General features: G+C 36.4%; 1 protein-coding gene across 1 annotated transcript in view; it reads left to right on the top strand.

Annotated features, from left to right (window-relative positions):
• Positions 1 to 20,076, top strand: part of LOC107588851 (vacuolar protein sorting-associated protein 8 homolog) — a 134,076-nt gene that overhangs the window by 21,424 nt on the left and 92,576 nt on the right. The window contains exons 17-21 of the mRNA XM_016277092.1: positions 2,559 to 2,594; positions 2,684 to 2,774; positions 3,013 to 3,059; positions 3,584 to 3,673; positions 4,467 to 4,513. Coding sequence (XP_016132578.1) covers positions 2,559 to 2,594; positions 2,684 to 2,774; positions 3,013 to 3,059; positions 3,584 to 3,673; positions 4,467 to 4,513 — 311 coding nt within the window. The remainder of the gene's footprint in view (positions 1 to 2,558; positions 2,595 to 2,683; positions 2,775 to 3,012; positions 3,060 to 3,583; positions 3,674 to 4,466; positions 4,514 to 20,076) is intronic.

Here is a 20,076-nt window from a genome sequence, read left to right as displayed (position 1 = left end):
GCATAGACTTGTCGGAAGGAGGGACTTTGTAGAAAACGAAGCGTTTGAGAGAGGCGGGGCATAGAGGACTTACAATAATGTACAGTATTTGAAAAATAATGTGTTTTTTGAACATTAAAGCATGTCAACATATTCTGTTACACCAAATACACAAAGTAATGATCTTTAAAAAAGCATCATATGACCCCTTTAAAACTTTTGATCTGGACTTGATTATCAGGAATTAACTAAGCCAGTCACCATGTCACTCCATGTGTTGTCCCTGCTTAGCTTGATCCTCAATATCTGCCCTGTCAAAGACACTGAATGAACATTTACTATAGCTTTATTCTTTTTGCTCCACAGCAGAACTATCCAATAATCTTCATATTCTCATGTATTCATCTTCTTATGAAGATTTGCAATAATGAAAACATGGGATTTGCAAGGGTATCTCGTAAACTCTCAGACTGGTAGCACATGTTGGGTGGCTTGTGTTCAGCTGTAAGTTTGGCTGACTCCTCCAGCGCCCCTCTGACTGAGCTATGGCACACTCAAGTGCTATTATGCTAATCGCACATCACGCATTCTCTGAATATTCATTGAGATCTGCTCTCCGTGATGTCCTCACTGAACTTCCTGTTACCTGCAGCCAGAGGGAGGGAAGGGAAGAGAAATGAAGGAGAGAGAGGCAGCTGGAGGGAGGGAGGGGGGGGGGAAGAAGGATTGCATTAAAATTGACTGTGGGTCATCCATTAGACATGGTAGTGGGCCAGCTCTGGGAGGTCACATTAATTCCTGTGGCCTCTATCACTTCCCCCAAGTGCTGCTTATTTAATAACTCAGCAAGTGCTTGAATAAACATCTAATGTGACCTTAGTTTTATGAATGATTCTAATTTTATGCTCTATTAATACATTTAATGGCAAATACGTATCTATACCTCACTGTGCTTTGTACACTGGTCCATTCTAAATATAATAAATGTTTATAGGGGGCCAATTAAAAAGTATAATTTTCTATTATTATTTTCTATTACATATCATTAGGCAGTCGTGGCCTAATTGATAGAGTTGGACTTGCAACCCGTAGGTTGCGGGTTTGAATCTCAGGTCCGGCAGGAATTGTAGGTGGAATGAGTGAATAACCAGCGCTCTCTCCACCTTCAATACCACGACTGAGGTGAGACCCTTGAGCAAGGCACCGAACCCCCAACTGCTCCCCGGGTGCCACAGCATTGGCTGTCCACTAGGGATGTAACGATTCACTCAACTCACGATTCGATTCTTGGCCTCACTTCACTTCACTTCACTTCACTTCACTTCACTTCACTTCACTGCTCTGTGTGTGTGCACTTGGATGGGTTCAATGCAGAGCACAAATTTCGAGTATGGGACACCATACTTGGCCTCACTTCACTTTACTTCACTTCACTTCACTTCACTATCTTCACTTCACTGCTGTGTGTGTGCACTTGGATGGGTTCAATGCAGAGCACAAATTTCGAGTATGGGACATCATACTTGGCCTCACTTCACTTCACTGCTGTGTGTGTGCACTTGGATGGGTTCAAAGCAGAGCACAAATTTCGAGTATGGGACATCATACTTGGCCTCACTTCACTTCACTGCTGTGTGTGTGCACTTGGATGGGTTCAAAGCAGAGCACAAATTTCGAGTATGGGACATCATACTTGGCCTCACTTCACTTTACTTCACTTCACTTCACTTCACTTCACTATCTTCACTTCACTGCTGTGTGTGTGCACTTGGATGGGTTCAATGCAGAGCAAATTCCGAGTATGGGACACCATACTTGGCCACACTTCACATCACTTCACTTCATTTCACTATCTTCGCTTCACTTCACTTCACTTCACTATCTTCACTTCACTTCACTGCTGTGTGTGTGCACTTGGATGGGTTAAATGCAGAGCACAAATTCCTAGTATGGGACACCATACTTGGCCACACTTCAGTTCACTTCACTTCACTTATTAATATTATTTAAAAGTTTGGGGTCAATAAGGTGTTTAATGTGAAAAATGCATTAAAAAGTAATGTTGTAAAATATTATTAATTTAACTATCATTGTTGAAAACAGTTGTGCTGCTTAATATTTTTGTGGAAACCGTGACATATATTATTTTATTTTTTATTTTCAGGATTCTTTATTGAGTAGAACATTCAAAAGAGCAGCATTTATTTGAATGATAGTGTATATTTATATTTTTTCTGTTCTTTTTTCCCCACCAAATGTGCCACTTGTTTAAAATCCCACCATTCCTATATCTGCCATATAGAAAATTTGGTAATGTATTTAAATCAGCACAATTTGCAATAACAATGTTTGGTTTAATACAGACAAACAAATGTGTAATTTTTGAAGATATAAATGTATTTATGTGAAGAGCAATTGAAGATATAGCAACAGCACAGCATCCATCTGGTAAAATTGACAGTTCTATCATTTGGCTCAAAACTCTCTTGCACTGCTCTGGGTGATCAGACGTCCGTCCCTTATTGCTCAGCCCTGTTTCAGATTTGTTAATTTATCACTAATTTTTTTTTTTTTTGTAGTCTGTGCACATCATGACCCTGAGGAACTGGCGTGAGGTAAGGCATAATTTTATAGCACACCACAAATGTTATATCTGTGTCACAATAATGAATCTGATAGTAATGGGACTTCTGACGTCCTGCAGCGTGTGGACCATCTTTTGAAACAGGAGAAGTTCATGGAGGCTCTGTCTCTTGCCTGGTCCTTCCACGAGGGCACCGGCAAAGCTGTGCTAGGTCGGTCCTTCTGTTCACATCTACACTTCTGTTGAACCAAATTACTGTTACAGTACTTTCTCAATCTTTGTGAAAATTATTACAGCTTTCAGACCTCAAAGCTTTTGTACAAAAGTTAAACACACACACAAAAAAAGGATTTAGAATACTGTTTGATAGAATTAAGATTCAAATGCTCTAATGATACCACAAAATGCAGATAGTAATGTAGACCTAACGGGATGTGTTTATGTAACAGGTCTATTTGCAGACCCTGCTAAGAGAAAAGGTGTGGTTGCAGACAAGGTAAGATTCTTGTTAATGCAGTCACACTGCTGTACATACATCTTTACTTCAATTTTTTTGTTGGATCCAGTGTTACCAAACTTAGCTGAACAAAAAATGCAGCACCCTCTGGTTTACTTCATCTTATTAAGGGGTTCATCCTTCAACAGGATAATGGCCTAAAACATGCCTTCAGGATATGTCAGAGATGATCTCGAAGAGTAGAATAGGATAGTAGCTTCAAATCATGAAATGGCTAGCACTGTCTCCAGAGTTAAACCTGGTTGAGCTGGTTTGGGGTTTGGGGTTTAAATCGATTGATTAAAAATATTTCAGCTTTGTTCTCTAACTGAACTAAGGATCTTATTGGAATCCCACTTCTTTATACTGTGAATAAATTTTTTTCTTATTGAGACAGTATTTGATTTTCCTGTATAACAGATTTCTAAATTAATTTATCTATCTGCAGCGCTGTAAATGAGCGTTATGATGGCTAAATTTACTTGTTGTTGTGCAAATAAATGACAAATTCTCTCTCTTCACAGATGGTGGAAATTTTGTTACAGTATGTGGATCGCTCTCTGAAAAAATGTCCAGAGCAAGGGAAAATCCAGGTGATGGAGCAACACTTCCAGGTAATGGGTCACCAATAGAATCCCTCTCAAATGGTGTTATCTTATCAATTTTCCATATTATTATTATTATTTAAAGATGTAGATACTTTTTAAGACAGAGCTGAAGAGTTTTTAGCATTTTAGAGGCTTTTTCGAGAGGTGAGAGTGAGGAGAGCAGACTGAGAGAGCGATGCAGACAGTCTCCTTTATGTCAGTCTTTAGACCTGCGGCATCCATTTTTAAACCGCATCTAATCATAAGGCGAAAAACCACATACAATAATGGCCCACTAATGTCATCTCTCCCCTGCCTCTGGGTCTCGCTCGCTCTCCGATTTCTTTTTGCCATTAAGAAGCACTCTGTCATCACAAAAATAAGGCACTCACCATGGCCAAATGGCAGATTTAGCTCTGTATATCTAGGGCAATGTGGAATGTTATGCTGCTCTAACTGCCTGTCTGTCAGACACACTTTCACAGTCAGTTTTACCACAAGAGAAATGTGCATATTTAATACTTCACCCATATTAGATGGACTGTGGTTCTATAATATTTAGGGCTGGGATATATATCAGATAGATGAAATTTACAATATTTTAAACATTATTTGTTGCTTATTTATTGATTTTATAAATCTGCATTGTTCTAGTTCTGTAGAAATCTGTTAAGCTTTCTTCCAGGTTCTACAAACACAGATTTCTTTCTCATTTTCTAGTTTACTTTGGTAGCACTGATGTTATTAATACATTTTATTACCATGCATTAATGAATTCTCATTCTGCTCCTGCTTGTTCTTTCTCTTTTCTCCTCTGCAGGACATGGTTCCCGTCACGGTGGATTATTGTCTCCTTCTGCAGAGAACGTGAGTTTATAAACACTCCTTTTCCTGCACACATACAGTACACACACTATTTAGAATGCTGTTGTATGTGTGTACTCTGAGCCTGTTGTTTTTCTGGGAATCATCCCAGAGTTTGCAAAACAAGCCTGAAGCATTAATTAAATGTTCTGGTTTCAATATAATTTAAGCATTGCATCATTTACCACTGAAAATCATTTCAGACCCTCGGTAAATTTTTTTTATAAAAATAACACTACCATTCAAAAGTTTGGGGTTGGTAGGATTTTTAAAAATGTTTTTTACCATCATCTGTTCACCAAGGCTGCTTTTATTTGATCAAAAATATAGTAAAAACAGTAGTGTTTTGAAATATTATTAAAGTAATTGTAATTTAAAATAACTCTAATAATTTAAAATAACTGTTTATTGTCTGTTGTAATATTGTAAAATGTAATTTATTCCTGTGATGTCAAACTGAATTTTGTAGTGGCCATTACTGCAGTCTTCAGTGTCACATGATCCTTCAGAAATCATTCTAATATGCTGATTTGCTGTTCAAGAATAAATTCTTATTATTATTAGTGTTGAAAACAGCTAAAAAAAAGAAAGTAAGTAATTCTCACTTACCCCAAACTTACTAATTGGTTCCTGACCTTAATTTTATAGTTATTGTGTAATATAGTTAAGTAATATGAATGACTGAGTTACTGTTTCTTATGTTGTACTGACAGGACTGTACATTTTTTTTATTTATGTATTTTTATTTATTGTATTTTTTTTGCACATAGCACTGGTGCTAGAGTTGGAAAGTTGTGTTACCATTCTCTGAAAAAAGAATGACTATTTAAAAGATCCCAAAAGGTTAAAGCGTCATAATATGAATACATTTGAATCAAGTGGTTTTGTGACAAGATAAGTTTGCTTCATATAATAAACAGATTTCATTTAGGATTTTATTTGCAAGTCTGTAATGAATGGAATTAATGATTTTGCAAGTAATTTTATTGTATTTGAATGTCAGTCATTTTAAACGTGCGATGTACAAAACAGCTTATAGACAAGAAGTTTAAAGTTAATTATGCAACTTTCACAGATTTCTTTATGTAACAAAATATTGAGCTTTGATACCATGTATAAATAAGTGATATAAATAAGTGAAAGGAGTGATAGAAATGAGTTATAGAAATCTTTAGAGATGCACGATATTGGATTTTTGCCGATATCCGATATGCCAATAATTTTCAACTAATTTTGGCCGATAGTCGATGCCGATACCGATATATAATTATTTTACATTTTGGTTAGTTTTTAACAATAACTTATTTGTTAAAATTAAATAAACAATAATAAAGTTATTTTATAATGACAGTACATTGAAGATTTGAAAATAACTATAAATAAGCTATATATTAATCACTGCATTTTTTTTTTCAGAAAGATGCAGTGGTTACCGTAACACTTTATTTTAGGATTTAACATTTGTAAATGGTCTAAAGTAAAAGAGTTGTAAAAATTCTGAAAATATTTTAGAGCTCATAATTTGTTTAAAAATATATAACATATTACACATGAATAAATAAATCAGTATATATAAATTTTTTTAATTTAAGTGTCATGTTTGTGATTTTTTTTTGTTCATGTAAGCCATAGCTTCTGACCTTTAAATCAAAACATACTCATGATTTTATGGCATCAATTACTTCTTTATTTAATCAGAAACACGGTCTAAATATTATTTGTGTATTTTGCTTCCATTTAATTAGAAGTAGGACAACAGCGCCCCCTATGAAATTAAAACTTTTTTCCGAATGGCATTAGGACCTGGGGGAGGCTGCCACTGCTGCCACTGCACGTGCTATTACTGTTTACTCTATCACACACCGAACGCATCATTCTGTATGTGTATTCTCAGTTTAAATGCAGTGATCCAAAACCGTGATTCTAATCATCATTCAGGCAAAACTTTGCTTCAAGAATGAGCCACACTGCTGACATGATCTAATCGCTAGCACACCCTGAGCACATGTGAGTTAATGTATTCCTCTTATCGGCAAGACATATCGGCATAATTTTTCATATCGGGATGATGCCGATATTTACATTTTAAAGCCATTATCTGCCGATTCCGATATTGGTCCGATAATATCGTGCATCCCTAGAAATTTTCATAATTTTCAGGTGTAGTTTTGTTTTTAAGGTTTAGAATATAATTGTTTGGCTAATTCTGTTACGTTTCCAACTTGAACACATGATGTTCATATGTGACATCCATTGAAGTTTCCCAAGTGCACCTGAAGGCAGCATATGCTGCAGGGTAAATGAGAGGAAAAAAAGTATCACACCTGCAGGGAGTGAAAGCAGACCAATCTTTTCATAGCTCTTGGGACATATATGTCGCAAAGAACAGCTCTGCCTCTTCAGTTCTGCTACTGTCAGATATATTTTGCTTTGTGTGTGTGTGTGGGAGTGCTAATGAGAATCTGAAGAATGTGAGTCTATGTATGTGCATGTATGTGCTTGGTTGTTTGTGTTTACTGAATAGCAGGTGAGAGAATGTCTTAACTCTTCTAACAATGCATTGCACAGTGGTTAGCACGTGTGTGTCTTTGGTTTTACACTCACACAAGTAACCCAGCAGAGCAGAGCTTCTTAACTTGAGGAAGAAGTGTGATGAAGAGCAGATCTCTGCACCTCGATTAACCCGGCTAAAACTCTGTGTTAGCTCCACCCCCTCAGCACAATTTCAGCAGCAGCTCTCAGATCAGCGGGATGCAGCACCGCTGATCACCCTTCCCACAACCTCCAGTTGTTCCTATATTAGTCTAACCACTTTATTCAGCCACACAGAATTTATAGCAGTTTTGCCAAAGGATAATCTTCCTGTTAATCATATTGAACAACACTTATTCTGAGGTGGTACTTTGATGGTATATTGTGGTAAAACCACAGTGCTTTGATCTATACCATACTGAATAATATACTCAGTGGAATTACTTGGAATGGTCAACTAGTCATCCCGCAACCGACCTATGATTAGAGTAGTCCAGTGGTTCAGGATCTTGATTTTACATTGGACATTTAGTGGTGAGCCAAGAAATGAGATGGAGGTGATTTAAATAATGAGAGAAGTTTAATTTTTGGTTGAACTTTTCTTGCATAGTTTTGTTTAAGGTTTTTAAGAGTGAGAGAATTTTCAGGACAGTTATTTGTTGTATACCTATTGTCCTGTGAATACCTATATAAGTCCTGTGAATAATCATGTTCAAGAGCTGCACTTAGTATCTTCAGCATCTCCAACACAATATTCATTATTGTGTCACTCAATATCCCTCTCAGTATATGCTAAAAATAGTTCCAATATGTTCTGCAGTTATGACAAAACAGCTTTTCAAACCTTTTTTTTTATTAACAGAAGAGAGCATTGTGCCTAAATATATGTATTAACTACAATTTGTTCTGTGATTCTAGAAGTTTTAGGAACCGTATGTTCTTTGATTACAGTAGTTGCTGATTTTTAGCTATGGATTTAATTATTGATAGTTGTGCGTTTTTTTGTTTGTTTTGAATGGTCAACTAGTCATCCCGCAACCGACCTATGATTAGAGTAGTCCAGTGGTTCAGGATCTTGATTTTACATTGGACATTTAGTGGTGAGCCAAGAAATGAGATGGAGGTGATTTAAATAATGAGAGAAGTTTAATTTTTGGTTGAACTTTTCTTGCATAGTTTTGTTTAAGGTTTTTAAGAGTGAGAGAATTTTCAGGACAGTTATTTGTTGTATACCTATTGTCCTGTGAATACCTATATAAGTCCTGTGAATAATCATGTTCAAGAGCTGCACTTAGTATCTTCAGCATCTCCAACACAATATTCATTATTGTGTCACTCAATATCCCTCTCAGTATATGCTAAAAATAGTTCCAATATGTTCTGCAGTTATGACAAAACAGCTTTTCAAACCTTTTTTTTTATTAACCTGTGCCTAAATATATGTATTAACTACAATTTGTTCTGTGATTCTAGAAGTTTTAGGAACCGTATGTTCTTTGATTACAGTAGTTGCTGATTTTTAGCTATGGATTTAATTATTGATAGTTGTGCGTTTTTTTGTTTGTTTTTTTATTTTATCTAGAGCCTCTAATGCTTTATTAGAACTTTTTAGTATTTTAATTTAGAGATAGATTAGAAATACATACATACATATGTTAGTTCCATATATATTTGGACACTGACACAATTTTCATAATTTCAGCTCTGTATAAGTGACGTGACATGTGACCAAGTATGGTGACCCATACTAGGAATTAGTGCTCTGCATTTAACCCATCCTTAGTGCATACACACACAGTGAACACACACACCGTGAACACACACCCGGAGCAGTGAGCAGCCATTTATGCTGCGGCGCCCGGGGAGCAGTTGGGGGTTCGGTGCCTTGCTCAAGGGCACCTCAGTCGTGGTATTGAAGGTGGGAGAGAGCGCTGTACATTCACCCCCCCCACCTACAATCCCTGCCGGTACGAGACTCGAACCCACACCCTTTGGGTTACGAGTCCGACTCTCTAACCATTAGGCCACGACTTCCCGCAATGGTGGCATACAGAATAGAATTAAAATAAAACGAACAAGATAAAAAAAGAAAGTGCAGATTTTCAGGGGCTCAAATGTAACTGGACAAATAAATATAATCATAAATAAAATGTTCATTTTTAATATTTTGTTGAGAATCCTTTGCAGGCAATGACTGCCTTAAGTCTGGAACTCATGGACATCAGAGACTGGGTTTCCTCCTTTGTGATGCTTTGCCAGGCCTTTACTGCAGCTGACTTCAGTTGTTGTTTGTTTGTGGGTCTTTCTGCCTTTAGTTTTGTCTTCAGCAAGTGAAATGCATGCTCAATCAGGTTGAAATCAGGAGATTGACTTGGCCATTGCAGAATAATCAACTTTTTTAACTTCAAAAACTCCTGGGTTGCTTTTGCAGTATGTTTTGGGTCATTGTCCATTTGTACTATGAAGCGCTGCCCAATCAACTCTGTGCATTTGGCTGAATCTGGCCAGAGAGTATATCTCTATACACTTCAGAATTCATCCGGCTGCTTCTGTCCTCTGTCACGTCATCAATAAACACCAGTAACCCACTGGAAGCCATGCATGCTCATGCCATCACACTGCTCCTCCATGTTTCACAGATGAAGTTGTATGCTTTGGATCATGAGCTGTTCCAAGCCTTTTCCATACTTTTTTTTAATCCTGTCATTGTGGTACAGGTTGATCTTAATTTCAGCCGTCCAAAGAATGCTTTTCCAGAAGTGGTCTGGCTTTTTTAGATGTTTTTTGGCAAAGTCTAATCTGGCCTTGTTTGCACCTTGTGGTGAAGTCTTCTCTTGATTGTAGACTTTGACAGTGACCCGTCTGCCTCCTGGAGGGTGTTCTTCACTTGGCTGGATGTTGTGAAAGGGTTTTTCTTTACCATGGAGAGGATCCTCTGATCATCCACAACTGTTGTCCTCCGTGGGCGTCCAGGTCTTTTTATGTTGCTGAGCTCATTAGTGCATTCTTTTTTTCTCAGAATGTACCAAACTGTTGATTTGACCACTCCTAATGTTCCTGCTATCTCTCTGATGGATTTGTTTTGTTTTTGAAGCCTAACAATTGTCTGTTTCACTTGTATGGAGAGATCCTTTGACCGCATGATGTGAGTTTACAGCAACAGTTTCCATTTGCAAATGGCACACTTAGAATCAACTCCAGACCCTTAAAGAATAGCCCACATGAAACAGCTTTTGAGTCAATTGTCCAATTACTCATGGTCCCTTGAAAATGGGGGTAGGTACATATTAAAGAGCTGAAATTCCTGAACCTTTCCTCCAATTTTGATGAATTGAGAATGTTCACTTTAAGCCCATCTTCATTATATAACTGTAACGTAAATGTTTTGGTCAGCAGCTAAAATAATAAAAATTGTGCCTGTGTCCAAATATTTATGGACCTGACTGTATGCATATTTATATAATACATTCATTTACAGTATTATACAGGCCTTCTTAAAGCTGCTGTAATTTCAGTGCCAGTACTATCGCCAAATAGAATTGTAAAAAAAAAGAGTAAGAAAAAAAACATTGATATTACTTTGGGATGGGGCAAGTATTTTACATTAAAAAACTACAAAACAAATAAACAAAAGTTTAATACTGTGCCCATTCTGGTAACCCATCAATTCGTCAGTTTTGAAAATACATAGTTTGGCATATCCCTATACTGAATGATGAACATATTCATCGACTATGGTATTTATGTGGTACTTAAAAAAAAAAAATGGAATTACCATAGTACTTATTCAAATAATCAACATATGAACATTGTGCCTTTTATTGGTGATTTGTTCTTTGTTCTTCTAAAGACTCTAAATGAATTTCATGGTTGGATAAACAAACTTAGAATTGGACATTGTATGCGCACACACACATTATTCGAAACTAATTAACATCTAATGATAAACCCATCCTCACATGAGACCACTAACTTAAAAATCTGTATTTTAAAATAATATAACTTGTGTTTTCATTGCCTGTGGCTCATGGAGACCTTGGAATAATACACACATGAGCACGTGCATGCATACACATGCACAAACACACAAAGATAAAACTGGCATCTCAATATCCTTGGGCCAAACTCTCAGACATCTCATTACTGCACTGCACTTTCTCTCATGCTGATTATCATCTCCATCTGTTCTCTCTCTCTAACAATGTGTCAGTGTTAGTCAGTGTCAGCAGATAGCCTCATCTCTCCTCAGATCCAGGACCAGTTTCCTAAAGCTTTGCCCCAAAGTATGTTAATAGAGTGCAGCAATAGCATGTTTTCCTCTCTGCTGAAATCCTCCAGATTCCTTACTTTGTGAGAGAAACTCTGCATGTTTCAAGTTTTATTACTGTTAAAGTATTCCTGGTACAAGTGAAGATCACTTGGCAGCATTTCTGGCATAAAGTTGCTTAACACAAAATAATTTCAACCTGTCCTTTGTCACAGCACTTGCATATTGTTGCTCTTTTGTCGATTTTGATTGCTGCTATTGTCAGCATTTGTAAGTCGCTTTGGATAAAAGTGTCCACTAAATGACTAAATGTAAATGTTTTCAAAGATCACCTTTGTGGAGAAGCATAGTACATAGTAAACATGGCCACTTTTTGGAGGATTTCAAATCAAAGGTGTAGTTTTTGATTTTCTAAAAGCCCTTAAACTGATTTGTCTGTATAAACTTTACTGCTTAAACTATTGTTTAAACAGTAAAGTCTTTTTCGTCCTTTATGGTCGTTTTAGGGGTTAAGTTGTTAAATTGGTAACCCTAACTTTATATCTAGGTTGGTAATAGTTTGAGATTTCAACATTTTCTGCAAGGTGCTGAAAACATTCCATTCCATGACGTTGGAAAGATGCTTAATTGGATTGAGATTTGATGACATTGGAGGACATTTAAGTGTAATGAACACATTTGTCATGTTCAGGAAACCAGTTTAAGATGATTTGAGCTTTGTGACATGGAGCCTTATCCTGCTAGTCATAAAAGGGAAAGACATGGTCAACAATACTCAGGTAGGCTGTGGCATTTAAACAATGCTCATTTGGTACTAAGGGGCCCAAAGTGTTCCAAGAAAATATCCCTTCACCATTACACCACTTGCCTGAACTGTTAATACAAGGCAGGATGGATCCATTCTTTCATGTTGTTTACACCACATTTTGACCCTAACATCCGAATGTTGCAGCAGAAATCGAGACTCATGAGACCAGGCAACCTTTTTCCAGTCTTCTATTGTCCAATTTTGGTGAGCCTGTGGGAATTGTAGCCTCAGTTTCCTGTTCTTAGCTGAGAGAAGTGGCACCCAGTGTTTCCTGCTGCTGTAGAAAACATTACACTGCTTCAAGGTTAAATATGCTGTGTTTAGCCTCGAAGCACTTCTGCATACCTCGGTTGTAACGAGTGGTTATTTGAGTTATTGTTGCCTTTCTATCAGCTCAAACTAGTCTAGCCATATTGCACTGACCTCTGGCATCAGCAAGGCGTTTTCGCCCACAGAACTGCTGTTCACTGTATATTTTTTTGGAACCTTCACTGTAAACCCTGGAAATTTTTATACATGAAAATCCCAGTAGATCAGCAGTTTCGGAAATACTCGGACCAGCCCATCTGGCACCAACAACCATGGCACATTCAAAATCACCTTTCTTCTCCGTTCTGATCCTTGGTTTGAACTTGAGAAGATCATCTTGGCCATGTCTACATGCATTGTGTTGCTGCCATGTGATTGGCGGATATTTGTGATACCGAGCAGGTAGGACTGGACGATATGGCCAAAATTGATATCACGATATATTTCTTAATTTCGATACGATATAATTCCGATATCGATATGAACACTGTTTATCTGAAATAGAAATCCTTTGTAACATTATAAATGCCTTTATCATCACTTTTGATCAATTTTAAGCATTCTTGCTAAATAAAAGTATTAATTTCTATAATTTCTTTCCCAAAAAAATAATAAAAATTATACTGAATGGAATAGTTTATAATGTTACAAAAGCTTTTTATTTCAGATAAATGCTGATCTTTGGATCTTTCTATTCATATATTGATAATCAGCAAATCAGCATATTAGAATGATTTCTGAAGGATCATGTGACACTGAAGACTGGAGTAATGATGCTGAAAATTTAGCTATGTGTAATTTATTCCTGTAATCATACATAGCTAGATTACAGGAATAAATTACATTTTAAAATCTATTCAAATAGAAAGCAATTTTAAATAGTAAAAATATTGCAAAATTTTACTGTTTTTGCTGTACTTTGGATCAAATAAATGCAGCCTTGGAAACTCATTTTGCCAGCAGGAGGCGCTTTTAGAGTGAAAAAACTAGCGGTTTCCCCAGTAATGGCTGTAATCAAAGCAGCTCCGCTCCTGAATGCTACTTTATCAGATCAAATCAAAATGCCATCGAAACTTTTCTGAAGATAGTCAATTCCCTTCAGAGATACATTCATATAAATCACCCGCGCCGTGTTATGATTTTGAAACGTGCAGTGCTCATGTTTATTCAACGAAGACAAACGGCACAAATAAATCAATGTATGGGAAACTGGTAATGTATATCGAAATATCGGAAATGTGTTTAAAAATCATATCACCGTTATTGAAAAAAATTATATCGCGATACATATTGATATTGAATTATTGTCCAGCCCTACGAGCAGGTGAACAGGTGCACCTAATACAGTGGCTGGTGAATGCATTTGTGCATTAAATTATAGTTGTCACAGGATATATGTGTATTTGTGTAATGTACTGAGAGCTTTAAAAAACGTGTTTAATATATTTGTTCATTTTGTTGTGTGAGTGGTAAATTGCAGTGTGCATTTGTGGGAAACTTTAATACTGCAGCTTACCATACCCACTTTTTAAAGAGATAGTTGACCCAAAAATGAAAATTGCCCCATGATTTACTCGCCCTCGCCTCAAGCCAGGTGTATATGACTTTCTTCTTTCAGATGAATACAATCAGAGTTAGTCTTGCGAGAACCAAGTTTAGTTTCAAGCAAAGGAAAACCAGTCTCCTCTTGGCTTATATCGACATTTTTCTTTACAAATCCTCGTTTTGTATTAATTTGTGACTGGTGTTTTGTTTTGCTCTGTCCGCTGCGCTTCCGCGTTTGTCACTTTTCAATGGAGCTTACGCTGTGCCTACGTCCTACATCATCCGCCACCCTCTTGTGAATGTGCAAACAACGGTTAGCGGAAGCTAGAGATTACGGTTTATAAAGTTTTAAATATGGATATTATTCTTACACAAACACATCACTTCACTTCAGAAGGCCTTTATTTACCCCGGAGCCATGTGGAGCACTTTTTATGATGAATGGATGCACTTTATTGGATTTCAAAATCTCAGCACCCATTCACTGGCATTTTAAAGCTTGGAAGAGCCAGGACATTTTTTTAATAACTCTGATTGCAATTGTCTGAAAGAAGAAAGTCATATACACCTATCCCTTTCAACATTTTTCAAACCTGTGGTAAGCAGCATAAACATCTGGTGCTAAAATAGGGGGATTCATGACAATTAAACTCCTGCATTTGTATACTAGTACTGAAAAATAATATGGTACCAAAAATGTAAAATAGTACAACATCACCATCAGCATTGCTGTATTTCATTACTTTTGATATTTCTAGCCAGTGTGACGTGTCATGTAACTCCCGGGGAATGCATAAACTGATTAAAAAAAAGGGACACCTTGAAATGCAATGCAGGTTGCTTTTAATAAAAGTGAGTGTGGGCCAAATGCATAAGGGTAAATTTAAATGTAAAGTGTGCAGTGAGGCAGATAAGTGATGGCTGTGGTGGATAATGTGAAAAATATTGCTCGTTCCTTTTAACTCTGAAAAGCAAAACATACACAACCAAATTGAAAACAGGTAAACCTGCAGACATGTGCCGCTTCAAAAAGCAACACATCAGACCTCGCAAAGCATCTGTCCTGTGCTTATTCCCAATTATACAAGTACTTCAGAGATCTGCAAATGACATAAACATAAATACACGTGTTCTTAATAAGTTTGGGAAAAAATTGTTTAACTGCTTTTTATTTTATTCAGGATTGTTTTATTAAGCTTTTTATATTTAAAAAAAAATAATTATCTTAAAAATTCTATGACAAACTGGCATTTATATTCCAGACGAGCAGAGGATGAAATGCCCCTCATCTTTCTCCTCATATTCTGGGAGCATTATTTTCTATCCTTGCGACAAGCCAATTTCCTGCCTGTGTAACTTTGTTTCTTGTTGTATTATCAGTGCCAGTAAAGGTCAGCAGCTGCCTTTATCAGACCTGCCTCACACTTTCAACCTCCACTCTTCTCTGCCTCTCCTCTCTTGTTATCATCATACACTCCTGTCATTTCTTGTTATTATGTTGTACATGACTAGACACTCCATGGTAATCCATCTGAAAACATTTAAGCAAATGTAGCTGTAAGCTATAAGTTGGCATTATCCATCAGGTGTAGAAAACTGCTGTATAGAAGTAAATGAAATGGACTTTACAGTTTAATAATATACGCTTAAATCTTATCTTGAGTAATATCGATATTATTATTAAAATAGACTTAAAAATATGATGTCAGTTTAATATTTTGATGATTTTTAATGTAACTAAATGTAAAGAATTTTGAGACTTGTTACCCCCTTCATATTCCTTGTTTCCAGATACACTTTGACCCATTAATTCATATGCATTTATTTACAATCTGAATTGAAATATTTGAAAAAATAAAAATGGAGTAACCTTAGGAAAATGTACTGATGTTATTTACTCTGAAATGCATTATACTTGATGGTTATAAGTATCAGAACACAAATAAGTATTTTTTTTCTCCTAAAAATGTACAAATACAAACTGAATACAAATATTATGGGCCAGATTTACTATCAGCTTGTGCCAGCGCAAACCCTCATTTGGCGTTAAAAAACTACCCTGTAAAAAATGAAAAGTTGAGAAGACTTAAAAGTTCAAGGCAACCAGCTTCAGGAGATTTTTTGTGTTTTCTCAACTTTTTGTTGTATAAACTGAAAACAACAAGTTAAGAAAACTCAAAAATCTTGTGAAGCTGGTTGCCTTAAACTTTTAAGTTTTCTCAACTTTTAATTTTTTACAGTGTAGGAAGTCAGGAATGCCACGCAGTGGGAAATTAGCGCTGAAAAGGCATACACAGTTTTTTTTGTGGCTCACCTTATTGAATATGCATTTGTAAGAGTTTCCCTTTCGATCTTATGGGAGGAGAGTATTAAAATGAATCATGCAGCGCGATTTACTAAGATTTACACTCATCAATTTATTGCTGTTTGCGTTATTTAACGCCTAAAAAAGCATGTCTTAAAACGGGCGATAATTTGTGCTGCTCTTGGTAGATTATGCTGGTCATAATGGAAATGAGTTCTTATTTGTTCTTTAATGTGCGCATTGTTAATAAATCACCCGCAGAGTTTTCCCCTCCCATCGGTGCTTTTATGGAATTGCGCTCTAACGCTAATTTGTCCTGTTTAGTAAATCTGGCCCTATATTTCTGAGTTGGTACATGTTTTTAAACAAAATGTTTCTAATGATTTCTCATTTTTACTGTCTCATTGACGCACACACACTAAGGGAAAGGTTATGCAAGGAAGTGTTTCGTTTATGTGCATGTTGGATGGTTTCTGCTTTTGCCCTCATATACACCGTTGACTCATGTTTGAGTTAGAGATGAGATTAATGGTGCTGTGTCTCTAGATGTGAGATGTACTGACAGCTGTGACACTTTGTGTCAGTGGTTACAGTGAGTAGGTGCATTCACTGATGTTGTCGTGTTTAAAAAGCCCTGCTGTTCACAGAATGCCAGAGTCTCTCATCATAATTCTGTGAATGTGTGTCTGTGTGTGTTGACATTGATGTGTGTATGTATTTTGGGGCTCTCAAACACCCATGCCCTTCAGGGAAATGTGTTCTGTCATACTGGGACAAACTGCGATACTCTTGAAAACCAAAACCAAAACCAAAACCTCCTCGGGGCGGATCTAAAGTAGTTCAGTACAGGGTTCCCACGGTCATAGCAAACCCCCCAAAAATTCAGTGAATTTCAAAATTGTGATTTTTGAATGAATATAATTAAATAAACATTAATAATTTAATTAATTAGATTTTATGAATTAAAAAATTATAAAAAAAATTCAAGTCATGAAAATTTCTAAGTTGGATATAAATAATTGTTGCAGAACTGAAAATAATAATAATAAATAATAATTATTTTTAGAATTATCAATTTACTTGAAAAGGCTAGGAAACAGATTTTCACTCAGAAACTGATGTTTTCAAGTAAAGAATATACAATTATTAGATACAGTTAGTGGATTTAATTTAAAAAAATTGAGTAAAGTTTTTTCTTTGTAAAATATGAAACACTTAAAAATACCATAATGTTAATGCTTATACGTAGATACTTTTTTTCCTATCTTTTAAAATTCTTGTGTAAGGCATATTGTAAGTACTTTAAAACATTACTGCATCCATTTGTGAAGCATTTAGACTTATGTGATAAATAAAATAAAAAAAAATCATCATAATTCAATAACACTGACAGACAACATTTTACCTAAATATATTTTATTTAATGTCTGAATTGTAAATTTCTATAAAAAAACCATTAAAAGATAAAAAGGTATGGATGAAACTAATATGATATATTAGTTTTATTATATAATATAATATAATTGTCACGATACGCTGGAGCAAGGGAACGAGGAGATGTGGAGATTTCACAAAATTAGAGTCTTTAATAATCCAACATGGAGACACAGAACACAAGGATGACGTTCAAGACCCGACTAATACAAACTGAACAGACTGGGACTTGTAAACACAGGGCAATCAGGGGAACACATGTGCATGGAATCAGTCAATTAACTGGGACACGGAACACATGGGGAGGGAAAAAAACAAAGCCAGTCCATAATCCTGGCAATAATATAATATAATATGATATAATGTATAATTTTCCACTTCAATCACATGATGATTCCTCAGTCAGATTCAGAACTGATGTCTAGATCTTCCTGCCAAAACAATGCACACACCCTATAAATTATTTACACTGAATCAAGTTCTATTTTAGGACATTTAAGGCTAACCAAGGTACAAAGCAAACGAATAGACTCAAAGTTCACACAGTTCTAGTGCTCACATTTACATTAAACATCTGCCTATATTATGCTAATATGTGAAAAAATGCTTACAAGCCAGATGTTTTCAACACAGGTGTGGGTTGCTATCACTTCAGATTGACTGCATTAGCTAAGCTAACTGGTTCATTAGTTGTTAAATAGTTATTAACATATTTCATAATGTTACTGTAATCTTGAGCAGCTACGATGAATGAACTAAAGAAATTACACTATAACTGTACTGTCATTGTACTGTATGTTTTACAGCTAAATTTTAATGCCCAACTGAGTGAAGTCTCCCACTGTTTGGTGGATCAAGACCCTTACTATAATGTAAAATTCTTGTTCACAATATACTGATTAACAAACGGATTCAAAGACTAAACTCTAAACACCTTTCTCTCGTCCTCTCCCACTCCTTGGTTCTCTATTCTCTCTCTTCTTTTTTTATTTGATGCACATTATTTGACATTCTCTCTTTTGGGCTCTTTCTTTTTTCTCTGTGAAAGAAATAGGGAGAGGAACAGAATGAGATGAATAATAATGCTGAATGGCTTTGATGTCAACAGTACTATCATTAAACCATCCTGTTTTTCACGAACCAGCAGAAAACACCCAAAAAAGAGACAAACCAAGGGTTAATTGTAATGTATAAAGCCATTTTCTGTCATTTTAATATAATAGGTAGTTTTTGTGGTGATTAGGAATAATAGCATTTGGCCTGTTTTCTCTTTATTACTTCAGTGTAACTGGATAGGCCAAGTGTCTGTTCACTCTATAGGCATCAGTAGCCATGTTTCATAACACAGAATTTCATTTACATCTCAAACTCTGAAATTGTTTGTTTACATGTGCATCACAGTCCATGATCTGTCTTACATGATCAGTCCATATTTAAAGATAAATGATGTTGTATTAATTCAAAACAGAACAATTTGTCCTGTGTTTAATGTTTTTTTTCCCCTAATGATGGAGCCTTTGGCTCAGAATGGAAAGTGTTGGGGAAGTGGGAAATGTATGCCTTATTTTACCTCATTGGACATGGCAACCCTAGTTCTGCACTTGTCAGAAAAATTGATTGAGCTCCAGGTAGGACTGTGCGATTAATCGAAATCGAATTGAAATCGCGATTTGAGACGTTGCGATTTCCTAATCGCAAAGCCTGCGATGTGAACGCGATATTACTCTGTTCCAGAGCATATGCATGACTGCCAGCCTTGAGTTGCAGTCTTACTTGCCCTGGGCAAGAGTGAGCGCACCTCCGTTCTCCCCAATCAGCACTGCTCTAGTCAACTGCGTAAACACCCACCATTAAAAATATATATATATACCGGAACGCGGGACGGGAGAGACAGAGTGGGATTATGGCGTCTACTGGGTCAGATCGATAGTTAGGCAAATTAAAACTAAAGAAAACCGTATGCAACTTAAGCTTCGAAATGACAGACAACGAACAAAAAATGTAATTTCCAAGAGCTGCGTCACAGCGCATATCAAACGCTCCCTTCTCGGTTCTGTTTTCAGTACTGGAGAATAAAAGTTACATTCTTAGATGTTTTTGTTAGTACCTGAACGTTATCTTACACATTTTATCTCCCCAACAGATTTTGAAATAAGTTTATAATGCGCACACACAGCCTGTGTCTGTGAATGCTTCTCATACTCGCTCCTCACTGCCCCACGCGTTGCGAATGTCACGGACGAGCCGTTCATGCTTGCCGCACTCACGCAGCCTGTCTCGTAATGCTCGTTTATACTCGCACCCGGCTCCGCACCGCAAGTCTTCATGAGAGCATCTGGCAGTATGGATGAGGCTTGACGCACGCG

Source organism: Sinocyclocheilus grahami, unplaced genomic scaffold (genome assembly GCF_001515645.1).
Source record: "Sinocyclocheilus grahami isolate Dianchi unplaced genomic scaffold, SAMN03320097.WGS_v1.1 scaffold108.1, whole genome shotgun sequence".
Taxonomy (NCBI): domain Eukaryota; kingdom Metazoa; phylum Chordata; class Actinopteri; order Cypriniformes; family Cyprinidae; genus Sinocyclocheilus; species Sinocyclocheilus grahami.
The sequence above is the reverse complement of the archived record's forward strand: the minus strand, read 5'-3'. Positions and strand labels throughout refer to the sequence as shown.